At 37.0% G+C, this 10271-nt stretch overlaps 1 protein-coding gene across 1 annotated transcript; it reads right to left on the bottom strand.

Annotated features, from left to right (window-relative positions):
* Positions 1–5477: 5477 nt before the first annotated feature.
* On the bottom strand, positions 5478–7693 carry LOC104424770 (peroxidase 27-like). Its single transcript, XM_039305744.1, has 4 exons — positions 7413–7693; positions 6788–6976; positions 6182–6347; positions 5478–6070 (listed from the first exon to the last, which is right to left on the bottom strand). The coding sequence occupies exons 1-4, from the start codon at positions 7632–7634 to the stop codon at positions 5667–5669; spliced, it is 981 nt and encodes a 326-aa protein (XP_039161678.1). The 5' UTR covers positions 7635–7693; the 3' UTR covers positions 5478–5666.
* Between the last annotated feature and the right edge of the window lie 2578 nt (positions 7694–10271).

Genomic DNA, 10271 nt, shown 5'->3' with positions numbered 1-10271 from the left:
GGATCAACCATCTCTCATTTTCGTGCCCGACATTGATGATGTCGAGACTCTGATCCACGAGATCAAGCGCAAGGTGAAAATGGTAGTTCAATCTGACACCCGAGAATTGGGGCGAGTACGTGACTCCGTGGGTGACCAAGATTGATTGTGCGGTCTTTTGATTGCTTGAAGTCGCTTCACCTTTGGCGCATGATAGTGGGAGATTTAGACTTGGCACTACTTGTGAGATCGCCGGGATGAGTTTTGCGAGTGCTCAAACTCCACAAGTGCTCTGGTTTCTTGATGGATTGATTTTACACGTGGGACATTTGCACAGGTAATTTAATTTTCTACGCCTGTGTATAGTAACGAAAAGACTTGCAATTGCGGTACTATGTTGTTTTGCTTACGATATGCGTGGTGCATTGATGAAGTTCTTGTCATTTCGTAACTTTGCTTTACACCATAATATTATTTTCTAAAGAATTTGCTCGAGAGGTGATAGCATTGTCTTGGTTTATGCACTTCCCGAGGTTCTTATGTAATGCTTCGATTAGTCCCTAGTGTATATGATATATGTTGAAGTACAGATTTTTCATACAGATTTTTCATCTGTTTATTTTCTGTCTTAAGATTCTGGACAACACGTAAGATGAAATTTGATTGCTTGCTCGAGATGCACGAGTAATTTGTAAGATGTAATCTTAATTTTGACAATTAGTTAAATAAATAAATAAAAATGATAAGTTTGGATTAGTTTGGTGTGTGATGTTCCTCTTGTCTTTCGGTAATTTCACTTGCACCAAAGTACTTTTTGGTTCTGCATTCGGAAATTGTGATTGTGCATTTTCTTATATTGTAAAGTTGATACTCCAAGCATAAAGACATGTGCTTTGGACTCCATTACTGGGATCCATATTTTAGTTGAGTCTCGAGCCGCTTTGCACTTGCTTGTTTTACTGGAAATGCTACATTCAATTTTACAGTTATGTTTGATGTATATATTAAATTTTGGGTTATTCATGGATGTTTTGGAGGATTACTTGAGAATGAACTGAGGTATTGCTTTTTTGCTTATCGGCTTATATGCTAAGGTATGCGATATTTTTATCTCCATGTTTCGCACATAAACTGCTACATTATTTGTCATTGAGGTCTTTAGTCATCTTTTAGCATGTGTGTTCAATTCCATGTGTGGGATAATGATAGAATTGAAGAGATGCAATATGCCCCTATTTAAGACTTCGATAACAAGAAATTGATACGCATGTGTATGCTTGAGCTGTTAATCGTTGTAGGCAGTTGACCAAGAAAAGTGAGTTCAATTGCAATGCATTACGAGATTGACACAAGCGTGTGAATTTTGAACTAGAAGTGGAAGATGTCTATAGAATTTTGGTATCGTGTGATTGAGCTAGACTTTTGATCTTGATTAGTTTCATGCTTTAGTATTTTTGAGCCATGCATTCAAGCACATGATTAATTCGAATCGGCTTAATTGCTTGATGTCCTGGATTAATATGTGCATGAATGTTTCTGTTATTATGGGCTTATGCAAGCACATAAGTAGTGGCATGAAAATTCGATTCAATCATATTATCTAATGGTTTCAAGCATAATAATGTTAAATTTATGGTTTTGCCCTTGCGTGCAATTTGGTGAAGAAATGAGGTATGGCTCTGATTATACCTTTTAGAAGATTCAGATTATTCGATGTTGTTGATTACATTCCTAGAATTGCTGGTATCTTCTTTTCGCCTCTCTCAATTCCAGTTTATGCACTTTTGATACCTCGATACTCGATTCGCTCGTATTTACTGAATTTTTAGAGAATGTTCTTACATGCATGGGATGATATGTAGTGCTCTATTTATGGAGGCAATCTGGAGATACTGAATGGGTTTTTTTTTTTTTTTTTTGGGTGTCCATTGTTTGGTTCTAATGTGTTCTATTTGCTGTCCTTGCCCCTCATAGATTTGATTCTAAGGAATAGCATAAATGAGCCAAGAGAGTAGAATTGCATTGGTTTTCTATTTTGATGTATGTATTTCATTGAGCATGAAATTTGACAATGCATAGTTTTGATTGGATGCTTCATGAAATATTCTTGTGGTGGGGGTATCCGAAGGGGACTTGAAGTCATTGAGACTAAGAAGTATCTAGCTTTCATTTTCAAAATGAAATATTTAGGAGAAGCAGATACTATCTTAAGTGTTAAAATTAAAAATAGTGGGGGTTATCCTTTGAGCCAAAGTGATTACATGGAAAGGATGTTGAATAGATTTAAACATCTTGTTTTCAAATATATAAGTACTACATTTGATTACTAGTGGAGAGTTTTTAATGTGAGTGCTATGGGTCTTTAATGTATGCGATACATTATACTAGATCTGATATTACTTTTTATATATGCAAGTTGAGTAGATATACTAGTAATCCAATTATAGAACATTGAAAGGCTATCATTAGAATTTTTTGGTTATTTTAAAAGAACCTAAAATTTGTGATTGTTCTATAATAATTATTTGGTTGTATTATAAAGATACACCAATACTAGTTGGATTACAAGTATAGGAGATGAAACTTCTAGATGAATTTTCATATTACATGAATGTGTTGTTTCTTGGGCGAGCAAGAAACAAAAGTGCATAATTCACTCAACTTTGGAATTTGAATTGTTGCTTTAGCAAAATTTGGGAAAGAGGCTAAATGGGTTATGAATTTGTTGTTGAATATCAATTCATGGCTTAGTCTTATGGCTCTTATTTCTATCCATTGTGATAGTTAGGCTACTTTGATAAGAGCCTATAGTAGAACCTATAATGGTAAGTTTAGACATATTAGTCTAAGACATGAATATGTGAGACAATTGACTAAAGATGGTACCATAACAATTGTCTACGTGAGGTTAAGTAATTATCTTGCCGATCCTTTGACGAAGTCTTTACCGAGAGACATGGTAATAATGACCTCATAAGAAACGGGGCTGAAACCCTTTAATTGAAATCACCAATAATGGTAACCCGACCTTTTTCTAGAACATCACTAGTTACAAGGTTTAATGGGTAAGAACAAGTTATTAAATGTGATTGTTTAATATTGACGTAGCCCTGATATGAGAAGTCAATATTGTCTGTTACGTTTTGTAGGTTGAATTGAATTCTTAATGAAGTATGATATAAATTTGTAATGTGTTGATAGTAACAGAAACACATGGTAGATACTTCACCTATATGAGCTTAGAAGTGGTGCCGCTTCTTACGAAAGTTAGGGTTGCTTTCTAGAGAGCTCATGAAACAGGATCAAGCACAAGGCCATAATAGTGCGGAGTAATATAGAACTTCTCGCTGAAACAAGAGGTTAGTATATGTGTGGTATGTCCGGTTCTATTATATAAAAGTACAAGTTTAAAGCCGAGCTACTTGTCACTTTGATAGGGCTTTGAGATACTTGCACTAAGTAAAGGTTTAACTCGAAAGAGACCTTTATGTATGTATATTAATCTCACGGAAATTTTGGCTGTATATTTATAACATTTTATTTCTTGTTTTTGTTTTATAAACAAAAGTGGGGGATTGTTGGTAATTTGTTTATAAAACAAATGAAGAAGTGCCTTGTCCCACATAAAAAAGATGTGAGTGCGCACGTGGACGAGATTTGGCACTAACCAACGATCATTATTTTTATTTATTGAAAATTCGGATTTATTTCTTTAAAAATTAATTATAAAGTCTTATTGAAACAATGCGACTATTCATGAAAAGTTACGATTATTTATTATTTATTATTTATTTAATTCCGAATTTTTATGTCTTTTCAACGTAACATTTGAGACGTGCCTGTTCATTTTACAACCTATCCCGAAAGGTTGTCTTTATTCTTTTGCAACATTTTGAAGAGTTGCCTCTATTCGAAAGACAAAGATAAGTATGCATGTTTTGAGATTAAACATAGATCTTCTTCCATTTTTTCGTTTTCTTTAAAAGAAAAATTACAGCCATTGTTTCTAATTGTTTCATATGAGAGATCCTGGAGAAATACTAGAATTGCTATCTAGTATTCTCACTTGAGACTTTGTTGTATCCTGAAGGAAATTTGCCGGTGACCATTAGCAACGTTGTGGGGCAAATAAATCCTTAAAGAAAGTGATATCACGCCTCAAAGTCCGACTTGAGTATTCTAAAGATCCGACTTCATTGTTCTACCCAATTTGAAGCCATATTTTCCTAACAGATATGCCATTAAGAACCTTAATGATGCAGACAGTTTCATGATCAACCAATACATGCGATGAGTTGTATACTGCTTTATGATACTTTCAGTAAATTTCAAGCAATTAAAAGAATTGACTACTTGGCCCTCCAGAGTGGTTGGGGCTGAATCAACAGCAGAGAAAGTAAGTGTATTTCGTTGAGATTATTTTTTCTTGGAAAGGTAATCCATAACGATGGAAGAGAGAAAAATATTATATACAATGAGAATATTAGAACGTAACGGTTTTGTCATGCCTCATTGAAGTTGGAGCCATGCATGCTCGACCAAATTCATTTGTATTTCCTTCAAACGAAGTAAATTGGATCATACAACAAAGGACAAACATTTCATATACGCCATCTCCATGCTTTCATCACAGCCCATTTCATGATTTCCTTCTCCAAATCAACACCCAAAGGACCAAGTATAACAAATAAGCTAGAAAGGGGAAATAACATAATAACCTATGCAAAATTTAAGGAGGGTTAATATCGCATCGTCATTACATAAACCATCCTTTGATAATTTGCGTGTTGGACACACAACTAGCACTTATAAATTTTATTGATCCTGCGTTCTCAATTGCAAATTCATATGTATACCCAATTTGCGTTGGTCCGGTCTTCTTCGGTAGGTGGATCTGATTCCGGAGTTAAGTGGATGTTCAGTCAGTGAATATTAAAATACTGACTTCTTAATCCTGTGTCCTGAAAGCTTAAATTTTGAAAGAATGACCGATTTCCGTTCTTGTAGTTCAATATTTTTATATGCTTAAGTGGCCTTGAAATAGATCGTCAAGAAGAGAGTAAAACCAGTCAAAGGCAATTTCGTGTTGTATAATCGGAAGATTAAGGGATGTTAGTCAGAACACGTTTCTAATTAATCATTCCCAACTTGCCCAGAAAGTAACCACTTTGCCTGTACTTTCGTTCTTTATCATCATGAGAGATTCTCTCTGGCTGAGAGTTTTCTTTAGGTTCTCCTCCTTTTCCTCAGCTTTTTGCTTACTGATGGATGAACATCGTCGTGCCGACACCATTAGCTTTTGTTCATGGATTCCGCCGCCTCGGTATACCAATTTAGTAGACTGGTTTTAGTATTTATATGTATTATTCGACTTTTGATTTGCGTTGAGTGAGTGAAATGATTTGTGGTGCCTATTATTGATGCGCTGGGGAGGCTAATTTAATAATGTAAGGAATATGCAATGAACGTGTGCTTATAATATGTTAATAGTCACATGCTTTGTCCTTACGCCAATTATTTTCGATTTATTCATCCCGACGAAGAGTAAAGCAACAGCATCTTGACCACTACCTTTCCTCGACCGACATTGCACCCTCCGAATCAATCAGAACAGGAAAAACTAAAGAATACCATACAACATGCAAAACCTTTGTAAATTCAAGGTGAGAAACAAACGACTTGATTGCTTAGTTAACCAAATAGCATTTCTTCCTAATCTCGCCCGAATTGCCGGTGAGAACGCCGATGTTGCCCATGTTCACCATGGACACGCCAAAGTCTTCGGCAAATGTCGATTTGCTCGTCAGCTGGAGCTGCACGTAGGCGTTGGTGGTGCTGTCGGTGAGCAGCGCGGCATCGGACTGGAAGAGGCCTCTCCTCTTGGAGACGAGGGTGTAGTAGTCCACGTCAAACTTCTTGGCGCTCCCCGGGTCCATCTCGACGATGGTGGTGGCGTCGTTCGGCTTGCACTTGGTCTTGAGCTGAGCGACATAGTTGGGGTCCATGGATGGGTCGGCGTCGTTCTTGCCGGTGAAGTTGTACAGACGGTTCGTGAAGGAGGAACAGTGCGACATTCCGAGGGTGTGTCCCCCTGAATTATCATCGATGCAACCACACCGTTAATTTCACTGTACTTAAATTATGAACTAATAATTAGGACTTTCAATAATGTTAGGTATATGTACTATGATTGGTCTCGTACCTGAGAGAACGGCAAGGTCTTTGACGCTGAGACCCTTCGCGGCAAAGGACGATTTAAGCGCAGAAATGCTGAAAGCAGGACCGGGCAAGTTGTTCAAGGCATCTTGGAGGTTAGACACTCTGCCATCCCTCCTTCCTGTGGGGACTTGCCAAAATGGACCGTTCATCTGAAACCAGAATCCAATTACAAGTTAAAGATATTCGATATTCTTACTCTATACCTTCATAGTAAAAACTGGAAATTCCATATCCATTAGCTGTGTTATCCAACCAACGATTTAGAAAAATCATGTCACATTTCATAAATTGACATTGTTATTTAGGGGCGTGGACGCAAAGACCCGTGTAGCACTTTGCAAACCACATGAACTAGTTGAGTCCAAGTTTTTGACCTGTGCAAATGACTTGCACTCTGATCAGTTTGCGCTATCGACACGCTCATCAGAAATAAAATTCGATAATCAATTCCATTTGAAATCATTGATTAAAAAAAAATGTTGATTTATCACAAAAATAGAATTTATGAAACAATTTTCGTTGATGACCAGCATTATAGAAATCCCTAGCTAGAATACAACAGGAATCGAATCTTTAATTAATCAATTACCATGGAAACTGCATCACGAGCAACTAGAGCAAGAATATCAGCACAAGAGACAACACCAGGACATTTTTTTTCAAGGGCATCTTTGGCTGCGTCGATGACTTGGTATCCTCTCAGTGACAGGTTTGGAAACGCATCTTTCTCTGCTTGGTTAGAAGATGTTGAATTCAGTAGCACAGAGCCATCACATCCCTGTAAATAAACCCAAAAAAGAGAGGGAAAGGAAGGCAAAAAAAAAACGATGAACTTTAGAACTTAGTAAAGGTGCTTGCCTCTGCATGAATTTGTAAATTATGGTAGATTTGTCTCATTTCATGACATGAAGTTTCGAATCAGGAAAACGAGACATTTGACTGCGTACAACATAGGTGTCCTCCAAAATCAAGTTTGATTATCCAGAGACGGATTGTTTTAAGGAACGCAAATGTGTATACTAACATAAAACAGGTTATCTAATTAAGATAGATCTCTACACATCAACTAATTATAGCTACAACTTATTTCGCAACAAATTAATGATGTGGGGAGTGATGTGCATATGTTTGATTCAAAGAAACCACATGCAATAATTAAGAAATTGATGACAACGGGGTCACTCGAGTCGATTTAACCGCTAAAATAGAAGTACCCTGACGAAGCAGTCATGGAAATGCATCCTCAAGAGAGGAGCGGCAAGAGAGGGGGCTCGAGAAATGAAGCTCGCCGCCGCTTTCTTAACTATCTCCTCAGCCTGAGGGCACGTATTCTTGTAGAACCCTATTTTGAGGCCTTGAGCATTGGCGACGTCGAGAATAAAAGCGACGAGCGCGAGCTGGAAAACCAGGAGAGAGAGAAGCTTCTGAGCAGCCATTGGGATTGCTTTACAGTATCGCTAATCAGCTGGTGAATGGCAATGAAGGTGTTGAGGATGACACGAGCCTTTTATAGATCAGCACGAGTCTATGATATTGCTAAACAAGATAAGGGAAGAGAAAAAAATAATAATATAGAGGAGACGAACTGTCATGGGGCCCAAACTGAGGATGAGTTGGTGTTCTATAATAGGCGGCGTGAATTACGAGAGTTGACCTTCTGGGGAATCGTTCTTTTATTGTTCTTGAGTTTATTGAATTTAATTCCATTTCACGATTAAGTTCAAAACCAATTCCTATAAGAAAGTAGGGGAAAATTACCAAAAAGAAAGTCATTAATTTATCCTAGGCAGTCAATATGGTCCTATTGAGGATTCTTAGCCTTATTAAAACATATTTACCGAGTGATTAGGTAAGACTATATTTCATTGAAAGCTAATGATCACTTGCTTATCATCCAGTATAATCTTGTCAAATTACTTAAAATGACTAAGTTTGAAAAAAGATTTCAAATAGCTTTACTCACTCAAGCAGAGGTTGAGATCACACACTCTTGCAAACGCAAGTGTCAAGATCTAAATTATGCAGTCATCACTCACTTCAGAACATGGATGGCTCACAAACAAAAGAAATTGAATCTGATTTGGATATTGTTAAAAAGTCCAACCCAAAATTGATTCCTTTAACTCTGCCTAGACTATGCATATAAAGTCTAAGAACGGAAGATGGGCAAAAGAAATTTGAGTCATTAGGCAGAGAATAACTACAACCAAAGGTCCATATTAAAACTTCGTGCTCAAGGGACACTTTCAACATATATTATGGCACCACTAGTCGTATGCATGGCATAATATAATTTTTTTCACATCAAACATATATAATACTAAAAGGACTAAATTCTATATCATTAGAAGCAAAGCAAGAACAGCATAATATTTACATAATTTATAACTGGAACCAAAGTAACTTTAAGGTCGACCTTCCTTAGATGGGGTGCACGAGATTTAAAACATGTAATATGTTATTTAGAAGGCTATAAAGCTTAGTTGTAATGCAATATTCAAATCAGAAGAAAACAATATGGAATAAATTAAAGGAATGGCAAAACAAACCATCCACTTCTTTTCCATAAAACCTCACGAAGCAACCATAACACCACAGCATCCTTATAAAATAACTATAAAGATTTCAAGAATGTCAAGAGATCTAATCATGGAATTGAGATGCCCTCGACGAGCTTTTGCATGCATGTGTTAGCTCCAAGGAATCTCTCTCTCTGTCTAATTATGTCGAGAAGTAGGTCACGACGGCGGCTATAGGTCATATCTTATATGCGGCATCCAAAGGTGGAATTATTGAAGAGATCAGAACGTGTTTCTTTTTTTTATTACCATTCCAACTCGACAGCTTCAGAAACGTCAAAGTCCGACTGGCTTTAACAATTCCCGAATATGGTAAGGTGGACGAATCGTGCACGAGAGGACGTCTGGCAGATGGGTTTGATCAATGCACATGTGATCAGAGAAGGTTATATTAATTAACGTAAATCCACAGATGAACTCTCCAATAATTACCTAGTTAGGCAGGTCCATCCAAATCGAATGTCGGTCTTCCGTCATTATAAAGCTTTTCCAAACTAGTTTGACCACGAACGATGGCGCCGTCGTCTTTGACGATGGCAACGTTATAACAGCCAGCTCATTATATTCCATCGAAGTAACATTTACTTCTAAATTTCGCCAGCCAGAAAACTTGCATTGACTGATTGATGTTTTAACCAGAGTTCCAATTACTACATAACGTATACTTGGCATGGGTGGTGTGTTTCAGACTCATTAATGTGTCAGTTATTATCGAGTATTTAAATTTCTTTTTCATTATTTTCTTCACAGATCAGATGCTCATGTGCTAGTAAGGCACTAGATGGAAAACTATCCAATATTGTGTCCGAGCTACATATCGTCGATTCGACAGAGAACTGCCTCTCGATAATCGAAATTCCCATTTATAATTTGTGTATTCTTATTTTATGCGTTTGACTGTACATTGCACACGTAAGAAAATGTTCAAACAAATATTTGATAGGTGACGCAGATGGCGCTTTCCCATATACTCAAACTTTTGACACAAATAGTTTTTTCGTGGCCGAGCATTTTTTTTTTTTTTTTTTTTTTTCATGGGACACGGGTACGAGCGCGGCTGGCACAGCAACTCAGCTCACACTTCAATTGGAGTTCCCCGGGGAAAAATCAAACTCACAAATATCGGTTTCTAAGTCAAACGGATGGAAACGCCCCCTGCCATTCAACGCGAGGGTGAGTCCAGCCATCATTTACTCCTTCCAAGTATTTTTTTTTCGCTACTATTCATTTAATATCACATTCTTCATTATTGAATTCCACCGCCCTTTTGAATCATCAGAATATTTAAATTTATTTCTCCCTGTTGAATAGAGAATATAGCAATTTCTCTTAGATTTATTAGTCCAAGTAGAAGACGAATATCATAATCTTTATTTTCGGATTCCACCGGCAGAAGATTGTATTATAATTCTCACTTTACTTTCTAAAATGGCTATTCTTCATTTCTCAATCAATTGGTGGACATACAACCCCATTGTCGGCCCAATCTCTATT

The sequence above is a fragment of the Eucalyptus grandis genome, chromosome 11 (assembly GCF_016545825.1).
Source record: "Eucalyptus grandis isolate ANBG69807.140 chromosome 11, ASM1654582v1, whole genome shotgun sequence".
NCBI lineage: Eukaryota > Viridiplantae > Streptophyta > Magnoliopsida > Myrtales > Myrtaceae > Eucalyptus > Eucalyptus grandis.
This window is presented reverse-complemented; position numbering and strand designations above follow the sequence as displayed.

Bases quoted from the DNA above. Each gene is read 5' to 3' on its own strand.
- LOC104424770 (XM_039305744.1), bottom strand. From the start codon at position 7,634: ATGGCTGCTCAGAAGCTTCTCTCTCTCCTGGTTTTCCAGCTCGCGCTC. The intron at 6,977-7,412 runs GTACTTCTATTT...GTTTATTTACAG, and splicing joins TCCATGACTGCTTCGTCAGG to GGATGTGATGGCTCTGTGCT. The intron at 6,348-6,787 runs GTAATTGATTAA...TTCTGGTTTCAG, and splicing joins CTCGTGATGCAGTTTCCATG to ATGAACGGTCCATTTTGGCA.